The 23,685-nt window shown below is 42.7% G+C and overlaps 1 protein-coding gene across 1 annotated transcript; it reads left to right on the top strand.

The window, feature by feature from the left end:
- Nucleotides 1-874: 874 nt before the first annotated feature.
- rxfp2a (relaxin family peptide receptor 2a) lies at nt 875-23,374 on the top strand. Its single transcript, XM_029251466.1, has 19 exons — nt 875-1,560; nt 1,944-2,098; nt 7,172-7,318; nt 8,021-8,098; nt 8,380-8,485; nt 9,029-9,100; nt 10,504-10,575; nt 11,302-11,373; nt 12,879-12,959; nt 15,717-15,791; nt 16,466-16,537; nt 17,370-17,441; nt 18,277-18,348; nt 18,519-18,590; nt 18,858-18,929; nt 20,032-20,261; nt 20,692-21,102; nt 21,927-22,145; nt 22,256-23,374. Exons 1-19 carry the CDS (start codon nt 1,397-1,399, stop codon nt 22,528-22,530), a joined length of 2,517 nt encoding a protein of 838 aa, XP_029107299.1. The 5' UTR covers nt 875-1,396; the 3' UTR covers nt 22,531-23,374.
- Nucleotides 23,375-23,685: the final 311 nt, after the last annotated feature.

The raw sequence follows: 23,685 nt of genomic DNA, 5'->3' as shown, positions 1-23,685 counted from the left end.
AGATCCTTTGGTGTTGGTTTAATCTTTGTCTTTAAATCTTAGTTTTTCTAGAATGTAGTATTTCACCCTGCTTTCAGTCCTCCTAGATTTCCCATCACCCTCTCCTTTCTGCAGAATTGATAGCTTGATGAGATCTCACCTTGTCCAATGATTACTTCTCACATATTCCTTCCAGTCACCCTAATATCTCAGGTTTTTAGTCAGAGGACATACGTACTATTGTCAGGTCAATTGACTAATTCTTGTTTTTTTTTTTTTTATGTGCATGCTTTAATTTTTGCTTTTCTAGAGAATTGTGAAGGTGAACTCCTCCAGTAAGTCTTTATATTCCTCTTTCAGACATTCTTCTTAGCTTGGATCATGGTTGAAGCCTTAATGCTGTCTGTTGCAGTAGCGAGTTTTGCTTCAAGGAAGAAAAGAATTCCACATAAACTCTCAAGAAAAAAGACCAGTTTCTATTTTTTAACTAGACTTACACAGTAAGCTACAGTGTAGCACCTGAAACTTACAAACAGTCATTGGAACACCGGCAGACACAGCGAGAGGCCACTCCCACGACTATCACGACAACCCCTCGCGACGACCACTGTCGTGACTACCGCGATCGCGACTACTGTGTTGCGACTATCGCGATCGCGATCGACTGTCGCGAGTATCGCGGGCAGTGTCGCGACTATCACGACCACAGTCGCGGCTATCATGACCACTGTCGCAACCATTTGCGATCGTGATCAACTGTCGCGACTATCACGCAACTATCGCGTCTATCGCAACCGAGACCAAGTGTCCCGATTATCACGACCAAAGTCGCGGCTATCATGACCACTGCCGTGCAATATAATTATGTTCTCATCTCAAACATACATGTATTCAGTTGATTGCAAATGTATCGTTTTAGTATTTTCAGTAGAGCTACTTTCCAATTTTTTCAGTGTACCAACATCTGGAACCAGGAGGCGAAATAATCACAGTTACATCCGTATTACTAAAGCTGGTTGGCTGATAACACATAGAGTTCATTGGAAGTCACTTTGGAGAAAAGCATCTGCTAAATGAATAAATGTAAATGTAAATTCCACTGTAACCTCAGTGACCTCAACACCCTCTGGTACCTGTCTCATAACAGTTTCTCTTCATCATATTAAGAGTCCTCAAGTAAAACCATTCATTTCATCTATCATATTTCTCTCAGCCGTTTTATTTTTTAAATTTATTGCTAATTTCTTACCACTTTATCTGCGGTCAGCTTTTATCTCATTTGTACGCGTAGTGATCGATCTCTAGACTAGATCCACCAGAAAAACACTCTCTCTGCACGAAATTAGTGTGAAATTGTCTGAGTGAAAATAACGTACGTGCTTTTATCGTGAAAAAATGGGCTTCCGAACACAATGAAATGTGTTCTTTATTCCACAGGCTGTTCTCCTACACACCCTTTGATTGCCCTGCTGTGTTCACTTTTTATATTTCCTGGCTTCTTCAGTTCACTCCGTCGAGTTCTGGATTTAATCGTTGTTGTACATCCTGCATGATACCCTGCCTGCCCGTACGTCCCCGAGGGTGAGTGACTCCGGTTTCACAGCTTCACCGTTTCCATCAGTCGCTCCGGGACCGGAACTCAGGAGCCGCGAGTGTGAGTGCGAGTGTGAGGAGACGGTGCGCGCGCCGCGAGAGGACGGACCGTCTGGCGGACCGAACGAACGGAGGCGCGCGCAGCAGTTGGCGCTCGGTCGGTGGCGAAGCGCTGCCGGGACTCCGAACTGCGAGCCTCCCGTGTGACAGACGGGTCACTGCTTCCGAGTCTCTGAGTGTGAGTGGACTCACCGCGCGCTCTCCGCGGCGGCTCCACCCGGCCGAAGCGATGATGAGAAGTCCGAAGTCGGACTTGCGACAGTCTTACCGGCGTCATTCATTCCCACCGCACTCTGTTTCCTTCTTCCCAGCCACCCAGGACCAGGTGACAAACCACCGTGTCCGACAGCCACCGCGACCGTGGCAGCGATGTCCCCCGTCGGCTCCCAGACTCCTCTGTCGCTGTGTGCGGACCTGCCCGTCTTTATACTGTGGATCCACTACTTGGCACTGACGGCTACCACAGGTAAACGTGTACCACGGTAAATCAAATGTGTTTTGCTGTACTCCACGCATCGCCATCGTGTGTCTATGATACTTGATCTTATTTGCTCTTTCATTAGGGACTGTACTGTACTTGGTGTCTCAATCAATGTCCCTCATGATAAACACATCTTAAATTAAGCTTTGTAGTTCCCGCTTGTTCTTGAAAACCCTGAAATGTTCAGCTGTTGACTTGGGCGTTTTTGTCTTGCTTTAATACCTGTACTTGTGAAAGAAAGGCAAAAATAATAGGACCGCTCCCTTGATTATATACATTGTTAATGTTCTGTGTCCAGCTCTCTAATGTAATGACGTTCTGCTGAACTTAGAAAATAAATACATACTAAACGGTTTTTGAAAGACCAAAAGTTATTTTTTATTCCCTTTAGTAACAGGTGTAATAATAAGGTGGGTGTGGGGGAGATAACCCTCAATGTTCAAATGAACCTTCTGTCTCCCCCAGTATTTGTGTGTTATTCCATTCAAAAGTGGTGCTAATACTTTGGCACCTCAATCCCTGACAGTTTGTTACACTGCTGTTTGTAAGAGGGGAATTGTGACTTAAGATGCGTGTTACTCTGTTAAAAACGTTAATAAGAGTGTGTGTGTGTGGTAGAGTCCCAGAGATCAGCCCAGCCCCAATGATCCTTACTCCTTCCTTCAGTACAACTCATCTTTAGACTTGACTTAAACCAGATAGTAATAATAATAACTAATATTAAACAACAAAGATATTGCATGTCTGGGGTGCCTTGCGATGGACTGGCGTGCCGTCCTGGGTTTCCCCCTCCCTCCTCAGCCTTGCGCCCTGTGTTCCTGGGTTAGGCTCCGGCTCACCGCAACCCTGCTCAGGACAAGCGGTTGTACACATTGTGTGTGCGTCTATGTGTGTGTGTGTGTGTGTTATTGCATGTTCTTTGGTCTATCTATAGACAAATGTTAGAGTTATTTCGACCGAAAAGGTGCTCGTTGTAAGCAGGGTAGCACAGATAATCCTGAGTCGCAGAGTTTTATTCCAAAAGCGTGATCCATGTAGGCCTGCAGCGATTCACGTCACAGCCCTCTGAACACTGCTTCTAAAGGCCACAAGACAGAGTCTCTGAGATTTTGAGAAAATAAAGAAGAAAACAGGTAGTACTGGTTTGAAATACACACGCACACATTTTCAGAACCGCTTGTCCCATACGGGGTCGCGGGGAACCGGAGCCATCCCAGTAACACAGGGCGTAAGGCCGGAGGGGACACACCCAGGACGGGACGCCAGTCCATCGCAAGGCACCCCAAGCGGGACTCAAACCCCAGACCCACTGGAGAGCAGGACTGTGGTCCAACCCACTGCGCCACCGCACCCCCTGGTGGTTTGAAATACAACCCTTTACATTATAAAATTGAAGTGATCCAATAGATGCTGTCTAATACAAAGATGTTCTTAATGACTGAATATGCACAATAGTAAGGGGAAACCCCATAGTTTCCCAATTCATTTACATATATATTTATTCATTTAGCAGATGCTTTTCTCCAAAACGACGTACATCTCAGCAAAAGTACAATTTATGCATTACATTAAGAGAAAGAGACAAGAAAGAGACATTTAACCATAGCTGACTGACTAATAGATAGTCCAAGGCAACAGCAGTTAAAAATATAGGGTTCATAGTTTCTTCAAAATATTTGTACACTCTTTAAAACGTCAAGTAAGCCAAAATAACCTCTTTGTGCTTTGGCAAGAGTTTATAGACCTGTAAAAAAAGACCTAATAGCAGCTCTTCTTCTATTCTCTTCTGAGATCAGTTGTGTTGTAATTAAAACACATTTAAACAAGATAAACATATGCCTAACAATTTATTTTTTTAGTTTGCATTGTCAGACTAATCCTAATTTTTGGTTTAATATTTTCATCTTGGGGGGCGCGGTGGCGCAGTGGGTTGGACCGGGTCCTGCTCTCCAGTGGGTCTGGGGTTTGAGTCCCGCTTGGGGTGCCTTGCGACGGACTGGCGTCCCGTCCTGGGTGTGTCCCCTTCCCCCTCCGGCCTTACGCCCTGTGTTGCCGGGTAGGCTCCGGTTCCCCGTGACCCCATATGGGACAAGTGGTTCAGAAGGTGTGTGTGTGTGTGTGTGTGTGTGTGTGTGTGTGTGTGTGTGTGTGTGTGTGTGTGTGTGTGTGTGTGTGTGTGTGTGTGTGTGTGTGTGTGTGTGTGTGTGTGTGTGTGTGTGTGTGTGTGTGTGTGTGTGTGTGTGTGTGTGTGTGTGTGTGTGTGTGTGTGTGTGTGTGTGTGTGTGTGTGTGTGTGTGTGGTGGCGCAGTGGGTTGGACCGCAGTCCTGCTCTCTGGTGGGTTTGGGGTTCAAGTCCCGCTTGGGGTGCCTTGCAGCGGACTGGCGTCCCGTCCTGGGTGTGTCCCCTTCCGGCCTTACGCCCTGTGTTACTGGGTAGGCTCCGGTTCCCCGTGACCTCGTATGGGACAAGCGGTTCTGAAAATGTGTGTGTGTGTGTATTTTCATCTTAATTAACACCTTGGTTTGAGTAAATGCATAGGCCTAATTAATCCAAGTGGATATTGTCCTTGTATTACTTATCATACTGATGACACTGGCATCCTGTAAAGGGAGTCGTTCCCCTTCCCTAGGCTTTATGGCGAGTGATTCCAGGATAGGCTCCAGATCATCCTGACCACGGCCAGGACAAGCAGTTAATGAAAATGGATAAATGGATACTGATGACATGAGTTAATTATGGGTACAATTATATCTCGAGATGCACCCATTCAACTTCAGGAGTTTCATTTAATATCTCTACTTCGACTTGCAAAGCATTTCTTCTCATTCATGATGATAGATTTTAGATTTTGTGTGCCTCCCCACAGTTGAGCAATGTAAGATATTTACATTTATTCCATGTAATGTATTTGGTAAATGCTTTCTGCAGAAGCCCCATATTAAAAATGAGTTTATGACATCCCTTCACCAGTGTTATCATCTAAGTGTTTGTTTTGTTTCTCTAGAGCTACCGGAAGGCACTTTCTTTTTAGCTATATGGCACTACAACTACTGTAATGAAGGCAGCCAGGATAAGGAAATGCTTTTTAAAAATGAAATCAGAAAGTCATAAGAAAATAGCCCTCAAGTGACTATTGGTTTAATTATAAATTTTAATAATGAAAAAACTGAGGATTTCTTCCTAGTATTAATCAGGGTTCAGTTTCCCTAAAGCATAGTGGCTTTATAATGATCTGAGGAAAGGATGAAAATTGTCAGTGAATTTATACCAATTGTAATGTCACACTGTATGGGGAGTTACAGGATCCCAAACAAACACACACACACAAAATCTGAACCACTCATCCCATACAGGGTCACAGGGAGCCAGAGCCTAACCTGGCAATGCAGGGCATAAGGCTAGAGGGGGAGGGGACACACCCAGAACAGGACACCAGTCCATCACAAGACACCCCAAGCAGGACTTGAACCCCCAACCTGCCCGAGAGCAGGACCTGGTCCAACCCACTGCGCCACCACACCCCCACAACAAACAAACAAACAAACAAACAAACAAACAAACAAACAAACAAACAAACAAACAAACAAACAAACAAACAAACAAACAAACAAACAAACAAACAAACAAACAAACAAACAAACAAACAAACAAATGCAATACCATCAGATATGCAATGATTTCTGTATCCTCGTGGATATCCATCTTTTTCCATCTAGGACTGATATAGTGCTTCTTATAGTTTTTGTGCAATCAGAGAAGATGTGTTAATCCAATGTAAAACCTCAGTATGTAAATTGCACACCCTCAGTCCCTCATTCTCTACAGCTCCTTTTTCATTCTCACATTTCAATTCAAATTAAATTTTGCTTTGATGGAAATACTGTTCAAGGAAAAATAATGAAGGAGATAAAATGACAAAAATGGGGAAGCAAACAGAAAAGAAAAAAAGAGCAAAAACTTTTCTTGTTTTGACCTAGGGTTGGAGAAGATTTCTCTGCTTTGACTGGATCTCAGAACACATCATATTGTTTCATGCAGTACTTTGTAGCTATGTTTGTATTGCACCTGGTAGACTTCCATGCTTATTAAGCATCAAGTGATCCCCTAATTTCTATACAAGATGGTATTAAATAAATCTTAATTGAGTTGTACAATTTTATATACATTCAGCTGAGTGTCCAACCTCATGTGATTCCAGTGGACAATTAATGGTTCACCTGGAGGACAAATCAAATGTTCCATCAAACACTTTCTTCCAACATAAATGTTTTAAGTAAAACACAGACGTCCATTGAGACATATGAGTGTCATCTAGAAGGCCTGCACATCTCCCAGCGAAGATGAAGACCTACGGATTCTTCGACAGGCCTGATAGATGCGCTCATGCAACATCCCGCCAAGGTACCTGGGCTGAAATTAAACAGCTCAGTGGAAGAACACAGATTTTTTTACTGTGGCTCAGCCAGTGCAACTGTGTTTTAACTGTCAGCTATACTGCTTAGGGACTATGAAATGTTTTCATAAAGCCCCCCTGACATTTTTAATTGAATTCATTTATTTCCACTAACTGCTTAATTCAGTTATCTATTAAATTAAGTGGAGAATAATCTAGTAATGGTTCAGATTGGATTGTTCTCATATTCTGTTAATGTTTAATGCAACCATTCAATTTTAACTTTGAAATGAAAGTTTGACTTTACATTTTTTATTATAAACCTAAAGACTAAAGTATATTTATGCATTATAAGTGTAAGGAATGACTAGGGAACAAATGAAATTTGTGACCAAGCGGGTGTTCGTTCAGATTTCAGGGGAAGGAGCTGCTTTTTTCCTTTTTTGCACGAGGAGCATTTTTCATTGATATTCATAATTTTTGAATGCTTGAGTGCATAAGAGGTCTGTGCTGTATGTGTCACTTTCACTAGAATAAATGATGTAATAAAATAACTTTTCAGTCTGGCTTCCATCTTCTGATCAGAAGTACACCTGTGAGAATTTGTGTGTAACTTGTCAATGGATTACATTTCTCTCTTCGTGTGCTCTTGTTAACCCTTCAGGGGAGGCCATGGTGGCCAGCAAGGCAGCGGCAAAGGGATGCCCACTTGGCCAGTTTCCCTGTGGGAACCTGACTGTCTGTTTGCCTCAGCTGCTCCACTGCAACGGCCAGACAGACTGCCAGAATGGAGCTGATGAAGAGAACTGTGGTGAGTCACTGTAATAATTGCAGTGAAAGTTGTGTCCAAGTTAGAAATTTGGATTTGTGGCAAAGAGACTCATTGTTTGAGTTTGAAGACTCATGGGTTGAATCTGGACATGTGAAAAATTAAACTAAACTGAATCTGTGTGGTCTGCAGTGAATGAAAACATTGAGTGCGCAGACAGAACGTTTTCTTCACATTTGCACATTCCCCAAACAAATTTTATCATGCTCAACTGTGTCCAGGAATGTTGCCCCTTGAACATGGAGTGGTAGACATTCAGTAATCATCTCAGTAGATTGCCATGGTTTTTCTGCTGGAAAGTCAGTGATAGATTAATAGAGTAATAGATTTTGATTGTTGAGGGGCTACAGGGGTGCGGTGGCGCAGTGGGTTGGACCACAGTCCTGCTCTCCAGTGGGTCTGGGGTTCGAATCCCACTTGGGGTGCCTTGAGGCGGACTGGCGTCCCGTCCTGGGTGTGTCCCCTTCCCCCTCTGGCCTTGCGCCCTGTGTTGCCGGGTAGGCTCCGGCTCCCCGTGACCCCATCTGGGACAAGCGGTTCTGAAAATGTGTGTGTGTGTGTGTTGAGGGGCTCCATCACTTGTGACCCCCGTGTCTTTGATAATAAAGGACAGTCATGCTTCTCTGATGTCACAGCCCACTCCCTCCTCACTCTGGATGTGCATCACTCATCCTTCTCTTGCAGGGGACAACAGTGGGTGGGCAGACTTCTTTGACCGAACAGTTAAGAGGGTGGACCTCCAGGAAGCCACCGAAGATTGCTGTGAGTAGACTACAACACACTCTGAAGGCACTGTACATGTAAATGTGCATGTGTGTTTGTACATGCATTTTTATATTTATGGCTGTATCTGTATCAATGTAAGTGTCAGTGTTTGTTTGAAGCAGCAAGACAAACACCAATGGGTGCTAGACAGGGACTTTTGTATAATCTCACATAAATTACACCAAAGCCGCTTATTGCATAGTTCCGTACGAATGCACAGGTGAATGAGTAAATGAATGAAGTGGCAAGACAGCCTTTCCTGTGCTTGTGTCCTCCAGTCCTGCAGCAATACCCAGAGTACTGCCAGTGCATTCACACGGAGCTGCGTTGCATGCACATGAACCTGGAGCAGGTGCCACTCATCTCAGCCAATGTCACCTTACTGTAAGTGAGTGCGGTGTCGGCTGGACACTAAGCTTCCCCCCAGCCTTTTATGCACAGATCAGCCATGCGCACTGTGCTTTGGGCCCGTTTCTGCTGCCACATCCCTTTAAATACCACAGAATGACTTTTTTCAAATAACTGATGTTGAGCGTGTTCATTTTTAAAGAGATATGTATTTCTCATGTTAATTGTCTTTGCTTTCTAATTTATTATGTGGAAGTCAAACTACAGGAAGAATTTGATTAGTTACTATGGAAACTTCATTAGCTGTCAAATTCACATTTTTCAGGTATTACAGAAATTAACTAGGTGGATAGTGAACAGTGCTTTGTAACATTCCAGTTTGGTCGAGTGTTCGGTACAAACGACACCTTGCTGAGCGGCTTTTAAAACAAGCTTTGCAATTTTCACTACAATACAAAATCTTTTAAACTGCCTTACCCTTCCAAAAAACAACTTGAATTTTAAAAGTCTATTTTTCTACCTTTGAACAAATTTGTTTAACGTTTTAGTTACTGCTTTGAGATGCATTTTTACTAACAGGTCCCTCAAGAGCAATGAAATTCGAGACCTGCCTGAGGACGCCTTTTCCAGGTACTCGGAGCTGCAGAGACTGTGAGTATGAGCAGGGTATATATATATATAGTAAAGAGTCTGCACTGATATTTAAATTGTGAGGGCCTTTTGTGGGTGTGCAGAAGCTACAGTTAACCTGGCAACCAGGGGAATGTAATTCCAATACAGGAAAAAGCCTCATCTCTATGTTTTAAAATAATCACCTCTGCAAACTGGGGTCACATGCTAGTTTTTCTTCCGGAAGGACGTGGTTACCGAAAACCATGAATAGGACAGCTATGTCTGGGTCTATATTCCAGAGCTGGTGCTAAGCTTTACTTAGTTTGATCTCACATCTACACCTCACTGTGGATTTTTTTTTTAATTCACAGTATTTTTATTTTAATTAATTTTACGCACTCTTTTGTTCTCTCAAATTAATCGTGAGCAGTTACACACTTCTCCTCAAAGCATGAGACCATGACAAAACAAGCACATACCTCCTCGCTTATGCATGCTGTAAATTACCTGTTTCTTTTTCACTCTGTGTGCTGTGGGCTTCATCAGATCATGTAACATATTTTGAGGAACGCAGTATCTGCCTGATACCATTGAGAGACTTGTTTTTGCTCAAATCCTTTCTCAATGAAGGTGTTATTCAAAGCAGACCCAAAAGGCTTTAAGAAAAGATGCAAAGTGAAAACATGATTATTTTGTATTTTATTACTACTGGGAAAAGTATTTATGATTGTAGAGATTATGGTGCCACACATTGACTGAAACCGCTTGTCCCAAGTGGGGTCGCGGCAAACCGGAGCCTAACCCGGCAACACAGGATGTAAGGCTGGAAGGGAACGCACCCAGGACAAGAAGGCAGTCTGTCACAAGGCACCCCAAGCAGGACTTGAACCCCAGATCTGGTGGAGAGGAGGACCTGGTCAAACCTACTGCACCACTGCACCACTACACCCCCTTGATTATGGTGCTATACATTGTAAAATGTAAATGAGAATGAGGTCCCCTCTGGGTCATATTAGGTTCTCCTCTATGATACAGTAGATAGACTATGACTTGTTAGCATCAAGCTTTATAGCTTCAACAGGGTTAATATTTAACCTCAAAAAATTTCCCCATCTTAGTAGGAGGTTTCGAGAAACTCCGCTTGGTTTCTGTTATTAAATCTTTATGTATTAAGGGTAAATTGAGAGACTTGTTTTTCCTTTTTGATTATTAATGGAAATTGTGTTATAAGGTTCTTTATTCAGTGTTTAAATTGCTTTATTTACGTGTTTGTCATACTTTTTTGAACAGATATAATTTTCTCCTGACAGAAAACTATTACTTAGTCATGATTTACTTTTTATTGTTCTATTTAATACAGATATAATGTTTCAATTGCATGTAAAAAGACGTACGAACATGCAGTATACTTTTGACTAGATGTTGATTGTGTTATTGCACAGGTTCCTCCAAAACAATGGCATACAGACTGTGTCCAACCGAGCATTCAGTGGGCTGCATGAGCTCCGTAAACTGTGAGTTCTGTTGCCAGTTTTTATTTCTTTCCTCGACCACCTACCGATCACCGCCGTAATGAATCCAGCAGAACCACACTCTCACTAAACCACGTCAATTGTTACAGTTTTGAGTTTGAATGAATGTGGTGCAGTGCGCACTTTTGTGCTTTCAATTTCCATAAATCTTATTCTCGCTGTATTTCTAACTAAGGTGCAGTAATGGCAAGACATGGATGTAAAATGAAATATTTGTCACAGGAAATGCTGAACTTATACCCAGCATTGAATGATAAGATAACAGCAGCTGTAAAATTTTGTTTTATCTCTCGGCTTTATTCCAGTCTGATTTTCATTTCGATGACAAAAATATATCTGCTTGGTTCCCTCATGCATGGCTGGATAGCTGTAAGTGCCTTGGTCGAAGCAGTGAAACAGCATCTTCATTCTCTCAAAACTGAATGACTTTCTGTGAAAACAACATAATTTGTGATTTGTCAGATACTTTCCTAGGGATTATAATAGTCATTTTAGGAAGAACTCTCTTGATGAATTTTGGAAGAAGACACGTAGTACAATAGTCATCTTTGGGTAAAGGGTAAAAAGCGGCGACTCTAAAAATGTGTGCGTTTCTGTCTAACGTGTAGGGATGTGGGAGATATTTACAATGTTTGTTAAAGGAGCGAAGGCTGTAGATTCACCCGACATGACAGCAAACCAGGTCTCTTTTTACTTCCTCTCTTAAAGATCACTCAGTCAGAACAGCATCACTTCGCTGAGGCCTGGGGTGTTCGGTGACCTTCGCAAGCTGCACTGGCTGTGAGTACAGACAGCCTCGTGTCCACATATACCGGTCAGACAACAGGTGGTGCGTTGCTTAACCAACTTGACCAGCTTCGGAAAGGCGACATTCTTCAGCGCATTCCATGTCTTAGTACTGTGTTTATAGTACGCACACTCGTGGACGAAATATTAGACTGGCCCCTACTATCTGAGTCTAACTGGCCGTCTCTAGTGCTGAATTTACAATCCCGCAAACCTTTGTGGTCTGACCTATAATATCACGACACACCACCCGCAACTAATCATTCCCATCGTTGTCAAATGTGTCCCAATGAGGGGTTCGACAACTTTTCATGACAGCCGCTGCAAACTCTATAGTAGACAATATGCCAAAACCCAAGTACAGTCATGCCCTGAGATATGTCTGTTCGAGTTATGAGAATTTGGCTCATGAGCAGTTTATTTATGCATTAAAACCCATCCAATGGCTTATGGAAGAGCAGAACAGGCTCAGGTAGACAGCTTTAGAATATTACATAGTGATTAGTTAAGGGGAACTGCTTTTTATGTTGTGTTATGATAACTAATTATACCTATTGAGATAATTGTATTAATTTTAATGGAATTTGGTGGTATTTTACTGTAAATGGGTGTCAATTTTAGGAGTCAGGAGTGCATCAGAATTTTTACCATTGAAAGTGATGGAAATCCACACACACACACACACACACAATCTGAAACCACTTGTCCCGAGCGGGGTCGTGGCAAACTGGAGCCTAACCCGGCAATTCAAGGCATAAGGCTGGAGGGAACACACCCAGGACAGGACGCCAGTCCATCACAAGACACCCCAACCAGGACTCGATCCCCAGACCTACCAGAGAGCAGGCACAGGCCAAACCCGCTACACCACCCCCGCCCCCCCCCCAGAATTGAAATCCGAAGCGAACAAATTAGATGGGAGGGACTATACACTACCCAGTCCCCTACATGTTTTTACCGTGCTTTAATCTCTGAAAGGCACCTGGAGAAAATAAAACTTACAAGACACAAAAAATCAATACATTCTATCAGTGTTACTGTAATGTTTTTAGTTGTCACGTCATTGTCCGAACCGCTTGTCCCACCCGGGGTCGCGGGGAGCCAGAGCCTAACCTGGCAACACAGGGCGTACCGGAGGGGGAGGGGGACACACCCAGGGCGGGACGCCAGTCCGTTGCAAGGCACCCCAAGCGGGACTCGAACCCCAAACCTACCAAAGAGCAGGACCAGGACCAACCCACTGCACCACCGGACCCCCTCCTGTCTTTAGTTGTTCACCTCTAAATTACTATAATAAATTATAACATGAAGTTTTGTATACAGCAATTTTGTGGCTTTTTCATTTAATGGAATCCAGAGGACAACGGTCATCACACAACTGATTTGCAGCAGACACCTGTTTCTCAGGTACACTCTAAACAGGCATTTCTAGCCAAATGCTGGTGATCCTATGTGAAGGCTTTCTTAGATGCATGCTTGTATTTTTCCTTCTGAAACAGGATCCTCGATGACAATCCCCTCAAAAGGATCTCGCAGGACACCTTCACTGGGCTCAGGTCCCTATTTACCTGTAAGTGGCTGCAGCATTTCAGGCTTCATCCCTTGTCGGGGCTCAGTCTTCTGGTACCAAAACTTACTTGCGATTAGTTACATGAAATACTGATATATTTCAAGGTAGCAATTATACCAATTCCCTGAATTGGAGAAGCTGTTAATGATGATGGATGGATACGTCCAGTTTTTTTGTACATGTACAAAGACACAGAATTTGAACGTTGTAATGAGATATCGTGGTCTATAGGTTTTGAATTATATTTTTTCCAACATTTTAAATATTATAACAAGAACACTACATTTTTTCTTATTGGAGTTGGTCCTGCTTTCAGCTCAGTCTATATTGAGTGTCTTTTTCATTTGTCCCACAAAGTCCTATATCCATCATATAATGCTCAGTCCCATAGCCTTCTCGTGTAGTCAGTATCTTTCTTTTTCCACCAAAAAACAGCAAAACAAGCAAGAAAGGTGAAGAAAATGTTCTCACACCTTTTTGGCCCCCCCCCCCCCACCTCTCACTCCAGAATGTTCTCTCCGCTGTCTCCAAATTGTGCTTCATTTGTTCTCCTATTCATACATTCTGCCCGCTTTTCTCATTCTGCTGCTTATGTTCTCTCTTCTCAATTCCTTTGCCTGTATGGTTGTCTATCCTCTCTTTGTGTCACTGTGCCCCAGAGCGTCAATGCCACTCCCCCCACACACCACCGCACCACCAGCTCTCTGTACATGGATCATTTCATCATCCACCTGCAGACAAAGAATGGTTCTACAGCTCATCATTGAGTTCATGGGTGGAAATGTGTGTTAAGCATAACATATATGGATTAGGCGGAGATTTCTAATTCAATAAATAAATTGAATAAAGGAATTCACAAGTCTGTAAAGAAGGCTAACGTTATCCCGGCCTATGCCTCCCGCCTCTCACTCAGGCTCCCGGCTCTCGCCAAAATATGCATCATACCTGTAGCCATTTTCACAAGCTACTCCTTTCCACACACTCGTTGCCCCTCCAGCAGTGATGGAGGCACAGTTTTGCGTGTCTCTGGGAATTTTTACTTCTCGTGTCTCTCTTCTTCTTCAGATTCCACAATGCCACTATTACTGCCCCAACTGCACTCTTGTTTCTTGTTCTTTGACCTCTGTGCCTCAGTCCTCTGCAGTTTAAAAGGTCTGCATTTATTTCAGCCATGTCTTTTCCAAGAATTGTGGCTTTTCATTTCTCTTTACTCCATTTCATATTTCTGGTCATTTCTACATCTCCTACCATTTCTGTATCTTCTTTAATTCCACAATTTCCACTGGTTGCTTTCCACAAGCCTTTAAAACCTCCCATATCTAACACTGCTGAAGACACTTTCCTGGGTGTAAACTCTGTCCAGAATTACAAGCGAGTGTCTCTTCTCCCTTTTCTCGAAAAACTCTTGAACATACAGCCTACAACCAGTTACCTGCATTTCTCACTCAGAATGATCTTGGTGGTTATGAGTCTGGATCAATGATTAGCCACTCTGTCAATACTGGCCTCATCCAGTATTAAAAACTCTCCAGTTGTCTGTACTCATTCTGCTTGAGTCTTTTACTGTATTTGACAGCATTAACCACCAGACACTACTTTATCCTCTAGAGCGACAGAGAATCAAAAAATCAACACTGAAATTTTTTGAGTTTTACCTGTCGGGTAGATCTTAGGTAGCTTGGCATGGCAGCCTGTGTTGCCCTCATTCTCTTTCAGCTGATGTGCACAGTTTAAAGCTGGGTTGCTTACTCTTCTCCATGTACATCACTCCACTTGCCTCTGTTGTTTCTTTCGTGTCACTTCTAGACTGATGATATCAGGCTCTTTTTGTCTTTTCCACAGCATCCAAAGATGTATCTTATCATACTGCAAATTTACTTCTCAGAAACCTCTGTCTTTCTGGACTCAGTGTTTCCAAGATCAAAATCATTAACCTCCCATCAGACCCATGTACCAGTCAGGATGTCTTTATCAAATTAGATAAAGAGATCTAAATCAAAATGTGTTCCTTTTGACTGCCTCATTGGTCAAGAACCTCAGAGTTACAATTAACTCAATTCTTCGCCCATCACATTGAAACTATAACACGATCCTGCCAAAGTCTCACAACACACTGTACACAGCTCCTGGCTATAGTGATATCCTACTTGGACTACTGCAACTCCCACCTATCTGGTCTTCAATCTTTTTCCATTAAGCCTCTCCAGCTGATCCCGAATGCTGCTGCTCAAGTTGTGTTTGACCTGCTAAAACATTTCCACATGTCACTCCTCCTCATCTCTTTCTACTGGCTACAAGAATCAAGATCAAGACTATGGTTAAAGCCTACCAGATGGGCAAAGAAACTACACCCCAATACCTCCAGAGCAGGATCATTCCCCACACCCCAACAAAACAGCTGCTCTCCTCCATCTCTGGTTACTCAGGTGGTCCAAAATTAAATGTCTACAGGTTCTTGGTTTTGGACAGGTTCTTTTCAGAAAGTCCCATAGTGTTTGTTTTGCTTTTCACAACAGAAGTGTGCTATTAAATTGGACCTTTCTCCATATGTGCATCCCCCAGACATGCACAGAAGAAGGTACCAGCAAACTACTTTCTTTCCTCTCTTGTCTCGGAAACCACGCAAATGGTTTGCTGTGAATCAAACTCAACCCAGTGCATTTCCATCCATCCATTACATTAGAAATATGGAGACTATTTTGTGCACTTCAGATTGTTTTGTCTTACTGTGTCTAGTGATGCATGCTGGTCTTTGTGGGGTAAACAGGTCCATGGTAAACACCTCCTTGGAGCAGCTTCCCCAGACCACGTTCTGCTACCACATGCCCACTCTCACCTGGCTGTAAGTGTTTAACATTCAACCGTATTTGTTTCTGTAGAAATACAGAACCATTAAAATGGTTCAGTAAGATCACCTTTCAAAGTTAATCCCTACATTACTTTAAGGGTGATTTGACCTTTTCATTTTTGAGTTGTCCAAAGGAATAATTTTACAGTCGACTGTACTGAAATTGTCTTCTTGTTCCCAACTGATGGTGGAGGGTTTATTAGCCTGTTCTTCTCTTGTTAATGGCAGAGAGACTCCTATTTACACAGTGATGTGCTTGTGAGCAGCTTTCTGCACAGAGATATAATTATTCTGGTATGGTTTAAGAACACCATGAGGAAACTGTACAATGACCAGAGTAGAAGGTTGCAGGTTCAGGTACACTGTTTGCCTGTGAAATAACAAGTCTGTGAACATTTACACCATTTACACCTGCAATAAATCTAAGGAATTCATATGAGACTTAAGAACTGGATGGTTTCTTGTCCAAAATGGATGGGATAGCTTTTACTTTTGAATATTTAGGGGGATGGAGCTTCAGATTTTTTCCAAATATGTTATTCTGTTCGGGAATAACGGTGACACCAACATCAAGGTATTTATTGGTACATGCCGTATCTTGCGTCTCATTTGTCTTTCTATTGGTTTCTAAGTCTGCCAAAACCAATAAAATTGTGTCTGTCTTTCAGGGACTTTGAAGGGAACCACATTGAGACTGTGAACTTCTCCATGCTGCTGTCATGTGATGAACTCACTGTGCTGTGAGTGCTGCTATCTCCCAGATAGCGACTGAGGTTGGCATGGATATGGAGAGGTGTTAAAGCAGGAGGGGCTACTATTGTCGTTCCATAGAGGTACTTTCTTCTGGTGGGAGATTTAAAAAATAAAAAGGCTGTGATGAAGCACTTGGGAGAAAAGGTGTCACTGATAAGAAAAGGTGCTTATGCTCCAGGAACCAATTCCACATACCACTGTTAATCACCTGGAAGCAGCAGAGTGTACTGTTTCAGGTGGAATTTGAAGATTGTGGGTGTGTAGGTGAGGGGAGAGTCTAGCTGAGATTAGTATCCTCTGAGATTTTGTTGCTAATCATATTAGAAGGAGCAGAAAGAGCTGTATACTGAACACACTGAAGCAATTGTTGATTTGGCATAAAAGTGAAACTTACCTCCCCAAAAAAAGTTAAAAGTTCAGTATTTTGCTACATTACACAGATAAGAACCAAGACATGGTATGCTGTACATACTGTTCCAACCTGTGAGCTCTGAGGAATATCATTTCAGGAAAAATACAGCTCTCCATGTATGTCTTCACAACCTGGTAGTTTCAGAACAATCTGCCATTTGCGTTGTTGACTGCTTTATTGTCGTGATGCTGTTAACAGGGATTACGCATTCCTATATTTCCCACGTATTATTAAATGTTTCACTTTGGTTGAGCAGCAGCAGTATATTTGCTGGGCCAAAGCCTAGTGAGAGATAGCAATGATATTGTGGTTTGCCCATGAAGGTCCTGTGATTCTGGGGGAGAAAAAGCAATTCTTTCTGTTCACAAGGCTTCAAACTCGGTCCTGTGTGTGATGGTTTATTGTAGGTCACTGCGTGACAATAGGATCAACCTGCTATATGAAAACACGTTCCAGCATCTGCAGGAACTGGGTGATCTGTAAGTTACTAGCATCTTCTGCATTTCCTGGAGGAAAATGGAAAAAACAAACAGACCACAGACTCACTTGTTTCTTCACACCTTGATGATATACTGACATCACAAGTGGTTATGTCACAGCTTATTGCAACGGTGTGATTTTTTTTGTCATTGCCACGAAGTCACCTTATTGAAATGTACAGCATATATTTACCTGTTCATGTGACAACTAAATGTACAAACCTACTTTGAATTTTGACCCTCCCATAATAACTACTTCTGATTGCTGACTATCTCATACATTAACAGACAGTCATGGATTATATTGTTTTACAGGAATTCTGTACATTTCAACTTTAAAATTGAATGCAATTAGTAATAAGAATAGAAAAGTCAAGACAGTGAGAAGTGTTTAGCAGAATCCTATTTTCTAAGTCACCTATAATAGCACGAATATTGACATGAAAGGTCATCATGTCTTCTATGTACGGGACCATGGGGTCAGGACCAAAGCCATGGAATATGATCCGCAGGGTCTGATTCGCTTGTTGACATTTAAAAGCTTTTAAGGTCCAGACAATAAATGGCTTTATGTATTTCAGTTTAACAAAAAAACAGCAGGCGACTAAACTGCATTCTACATTATGAGACAGGACTTCCAAGAAGCAAAATCCCTCTTGATGACATATTTTTTCCGGTGACTGTCAGTTGTGTTAGAAGGCTGTACTGGAGAATTTTTTTACAGAATTTTCAATTTTGCTTTTCAGTTTTAATTTTTGAAATGCAGTTGGACAAAGCCTGATTCCTAATATCAAGTTTTCACTGCATTTCATTTTTCTTTTCTCCGTATATGTAGTGACTTGTCAAGCAACCAGATTACTGACCTTCCTCCTGGTATCTTCAGGGGATTGAAGTCTCTTCAGACACTGTGAGTCTTATTCACTAATACAGGTTTACCTAGTGGCTGGGAAGAGATTTGTTCCTGGCCCAAATTCATCAGTCTAATGTCCTGCAGAAGAGTTACTTCTAAATTATTGTTATCTTAAACTGTGAGTTGTGTGGATGTTTCTGTATATACAGTATATTTATTTTTCACAGCAACATATCCCACAATCCATTGCTCCACATTTATCATGGACAGTTTGATCCCCTTACCCAGCTTCGGTCCCTGTGAGTATATCTACAATGTGTTCCAGATGATTCACTGTTTTTATTTTCTAATTCGGATAAACATCTTTGTTCCTTCGAAATGCAACGGACATGTCTGTGTTCTGTTTACGTCTTTTTAAATCTAAATGTGCCACAAGAATCACTGTATTAACTATTTAAGATGTGTCAGTTAAATGTTCACAATCAACAATCAGCCAAGAGGACTGGTTGGTGTAGATGTGAAGAGGTCATGTGTAATTTTTTTTACGTTTTCTAATTTTCTTTCAGAAGCCTAGAAGGCATTGACATCCCAGACATTGAAACACGGATGTTTCAGTCTTTGGAAAACCTCTCATACATGTAGGTATGAATGTAAAATTTGCAAAGAAATTTCCAAGGCAAGGAGTAGTTTTATCAGCCTTTGTTCCAAGGGGCCAAAACTAATTGGTGAACTCACATAAGGAAGGAGTTCAAACACAGAGCATCACAAGTCCTAAATGCTTTCATAACTGCCTTAGTCTGTACATATGAATGTATGAATATTTTTGTTTTACTTTCCTCTGGTGCATAAAAAGGGTAAATGATGTCATACAATTTAGAGTCATGTATCTAGCATTGTACATTACCTTGGATAAAAGCACAGTTCTGCATAGTAGTCATTGTACTTGCTTTGGAGAGAGGTGTCTGCTAAAGGAATAAATATGAATGTAGTCAAAAACACATAAGCACTGTTACTGTGTTGGGGAAAGCTGTAACTGATATCTCGTAATGGCAAATGAAATCTACAGGAGAAAGACTGCTGATAGCTCACAGTAAAAGTCACTTGCATGGTATGTAAAAACACTGTGACTGACAAAGGCTACTGAAATCCACAGCAGACATCAGCCAACAGCGAGGAGCTGTCACTAATGTTTCACAGAAAAATGAACATGATTGGTTTTAAGTAGAAAATCTGAAGAAGTTATATGTTAAAAAGATCAAAAGTACCAAGAAGGGGCAGTCAGAAATGTAACAGAGTAGAAGTACATTTTTATGCACAAATGTAGTTGAGTTAAACAGAAATGTATCAATGCCCAACATTACTCTGAAAATCTTCCCTCGTAATTTCTCAAGTACAAGTATCAGAGCAAATGTAACTTGTGGATACCTAGATCTTTTACTATCTGCGAGGAATGAAGCAGACTATGAAATTAGGGGAGTGAGTGTTAGACATCCTATCTTCAAGTTACCCAGAGCTAGACAATCTAGTCTGTTATCCCCAGCTGCTGACTTTGTTAAACAACTGAGAACTGTAAATGCACCTTCAGGAAATCTGGAGTTATGATATTCACCTTTTGGGATTCGCAAAGATGCAGTTGACCTCTATTGCATCTTCATATAAAGTAAGTCTGTATGCTGTAGATTGGTAAGAAAATTGCTGCTGCCCTCCACCCCCACCAAGACTTTTTGTTTCTTCCCTCAGATACTTGAAGAAATTCCAGTACTGTTCCTTTGTGCCACATGTCCGAAGATGCAAGCCCAACTCTGATGGAATATCTTCCTTCGAAGACCTGCTGGCTAATATGATCCTCCGGGTATCAGTGTGGGTCATGGCCTTCATTACGTGTTTTGGGAACCTCTTTGTCATTGGCATGCGCTCCGTCATCCGGGCCGAGAACAACCTTCATGCCATGTGCATCAAGGTTCTATGCTGTGAGTTCTAGCATCCTTTTAAAAATAGCTCAAAGACAAGCATGTCCAAGAAGTTCCAAGTGTATTTGCTAAATAATGCCCATCCGTTTTCACATCAATTCAGTCTTATACAACTAAGTTCCTCTTCTGTGGACTTGTGTTCCATCTCACCAAGTACAAGAAAAAAACTGGACTACTCAAAAATGTCATCGCACCCCAACCCCACGATTTCACAAACCCACAGTTCAAACACAGCCAGTAATCCTCCTGAAGTGTGAAGCTGTAGAAATCACTTCCATTTCCTGAGAATTCTATCGATACATGTATTTTTTCTGAAAACCATATAATTGAGATAGAAAGTACAATATCTGAGGTAACCCTAATATTATTTTTCACTGTTATAACTCAGTTCTATGGAGAGACACACCCAAAACTTCTACTTCATCTGCAGGTGCGGACTGCCTGATGGGGATCTATCTGTTCTTCGTGGGGGTGTTTGATGTCAAGTTCCGAGGCCAGTACAATCGTCATGCCCATGTGTGGATGGAGAGCCCTATCTGCCACACCATGGGATTCATGGCTATGCTGTCTTCTGAGGTGTCCGTGCTTCTGCTCACCTATCTCACCTTGGAGAAGTTTCTGGCCATTGTCTTCCCCTTCAGCCCTCTGCGCCCAGGCAGGAGACTGACAGCTGCCATGCTGGCCTCCATCTGGGTACTGGGTGCAGTCATAGCTATCATACCATTGCTCAATGAGGGCCTGTTTGGCAACTACTATGGGCGCAATGGTGTTTGCTTCCCACTACACTCCGACCAGCTGGAGTGGCCTGCTGCCAGGGGCTATTCCATAGGGATCTTCCTGGGTAAGTCTGCATCTTGTCCTGATGGAGATACATGCTGAAAAAACTCGGCTTGAAAGGTGCAGTAATACCACCATGCCTTGAGTTGTTGTTGCAACAGCTGGAGTTAATTGTGCAAGACTGTAAATTTGGCATCTGCATTAATGGGTCATTTCTCACTGAAAAAGTAACCCCCGCTAAAGACTTGGCACTGGGTTGCTCCTCTTTGACCTTTTTGGGGGGAGGAACGCAGCGGGCTTGGCCGGGTCCTGCTCTCTGGTGGGTCTGGGGTTCGAGTCCTGCATAGGGTGCCTTATGATGGACTGGCATCCCGTCCTGGGTGTGTCTCCTCCCCCTCCGGCCTTGCGCCCTGTGTTGCCAGGTTAGGCTCCGGTTTGCCGCGACCCCACTTGCAACAAGCAGTTTCATCCAGTGTGTGTGTGTGAGATGGTCTCTGCAGCTTTGTGTCTATAATTGTTTTGCTAACATGCATTATATTACAATAGTAGTCCCAGTGTAATTAAATTCTGTGCTGGTATATCGTTGTTATACCGTTTTCCTGCACATGAGCATCTGGTTGTCTTTGCAACACCTACTTATTAGAAGTTAAAAGTAAGAAATGTGCACAAGACCTTTGTATAAAAATGGTGAAGGTGTATTTCTCCCACTGTCAGTGCCCATATAAATCTCTTTCTTAGGTGCTGGAGTGCATCTGGAAAATACCCCAGAAATTACCACAAAGATGCAGTAATGCTGACATTACTGTCAAAGAAGTGTACTTGTTTAATGCCACACAAGTAAATGTTTTTATGATTGATTCTGGGTTTTTTTACATGTGTTCCTTGCAGGTCTCAACTTGGTGGCCTTTCTTGTCATCGTTGTCTCCTATTCCAGCATGTTCTACTCCATCTACAACACAGGCATCAATGCCGCTGACCTGCGCAGCCGGCTGCACTGCGACATTGCTGTGGCCAATCGCTTCTTCTTCATTGTGTTTTCTGGTGCCCTTTGCTGGATCCCCATCTTTTTGGTCAAGATCCTGTCCCTGCTAGAGGTTGAGATCCCTGGTAAATCTCCTCAAGGACCTGTCAAAGATAATAAGCTTTTTATCCTGTCTTCTTATTCTCTTCCAGTTGGAATATCACCGTCTGAATCTGTCTTCTTATTGGCCGCTTAGGAACCATCACGTCCTGGGTGGTGATCTTTATCCTTCCCATCAACAGTGCTCTGAACCCCATCCTCTACACGTTGACCACCAGCTTCTTCCGAGAGCAGGTGGAGATGCTGCTGTGCCACTGGCAACGGCGCCGAGCCCTCAGGAGGGAGCGCAAGAGCCCCCCCAGCTCCGGCACTTCTGCGGCTTACATGGAGGCCTCGCGGCGGGACTTCTTATACCCCCAGGCCTGCTTGCCAAGGACTTTCTTCGTTGACATGGAGGCCAAATATGGATGAGTGGATGCTGGGTGGGGTAAGGAAGAGAGGAGGACATGCTTTTCCATCCTTTCCCCATCTAGTCAGAGCAAGAGTTTCTGTTATAGAGTATTAATCCTTTGCCAGGAACACCTAAGGTGTTTTTGGACTCTGAAAGTGCACTGTCACCACATCAGCTGACCCGCCTGGAGCTCTTTGCCGTCCTTCTCCATGAGATACCCATGTCTTCACGCGGAGGAACTGTACTGCACACTGTGTATGTAGCACAGTGTATCAGTGTTGCTGATACCTGGAGAGCTATTTCGGAGAAACTAGTCTTTTTCTGTTTGTGCACTTTTTTGCTTGGTAAACAGCTCAATTAGATGTGGTGTTACTGTGTTTTTGGTATTTGACCCAGGAAGAGTAACTGTGGTGCCTAAGAAACTTTCAGTCTGGTTTATTCTTGATCAAGAGAAAACTGCTAACACTATAACCTTTGTTGAACAGGTGCAGGCTTCATTGCACCAGTGTCACAAACCAGATTTTACTAATCTTGCTTACATGTACATTATTTAAATATGGTATTATTTATGAACTAATATGTTTATTTAAGTGTGCAAGTATGTCTGTGTGCACGAGTATGAGAGTTTGTATGCAATATGAAAAAATTCCACACAACCCAGGCTCTGTCCTTTAGAAATAAATTAACAAAGCATGCAGAAAAACATTCCTTTTAAGTTAACAACTGGACCAAATCAACAACTTCCAACACCCCTCCTCCTACAAGTTCTCAGTACTACATTTCAGTTCTAAGGTAAAAATAAGCCAAAAGGACCTAATATTGAAAGTATATTTAAAACTTTAAATATTACATGACCGGGGGTGCGGTGGCGCAGTGGGTTGGACCGCAGTCCTGCTCTTCGGTGGGTCTGGGGTTCAAGTCCCGCTTGGGGTGCCTTGCGGCAGACTGGCGTCCTGTCCTGGGTATGTCCCCTTCCCCCTCCGGCCTTACGCCCTGTGTTGCCGGGTAGGCTCCGGTTCCCCGTGACCCCGTAAGGGACGAGCGGTTCTGAAAATGTGTGTGTGTGTGTGTGACCTAGTGCCCATGATATCATTAGCTATACTATTTTCTCTTAAAGTGGGGGCGCAGCGGGTTTGGCCTGTGTCTGCTCTCTGGTGGGTCGGGGTTCGAGTCCT

The sequence above is a fragment of the Scleropages formosus genome, chromosome 4, assembly GCF_900964775.1.
Source record: "Scleropages formosus chromosome 4, fSclFor1.1, whole genome shotgun sequence".
Lineage (NCBI taxonomy): Eukaryota > Metazoa > Chordata > Actinopteri > Osteoglossiformes > Osteoglossidae > Scleropages > Scleropages formosus.
The sequence above is the reverse complement of the archived record's forward strand: the minus strand, read 5'-3'. Positions and strand labels throughout refer to the sequence as shown.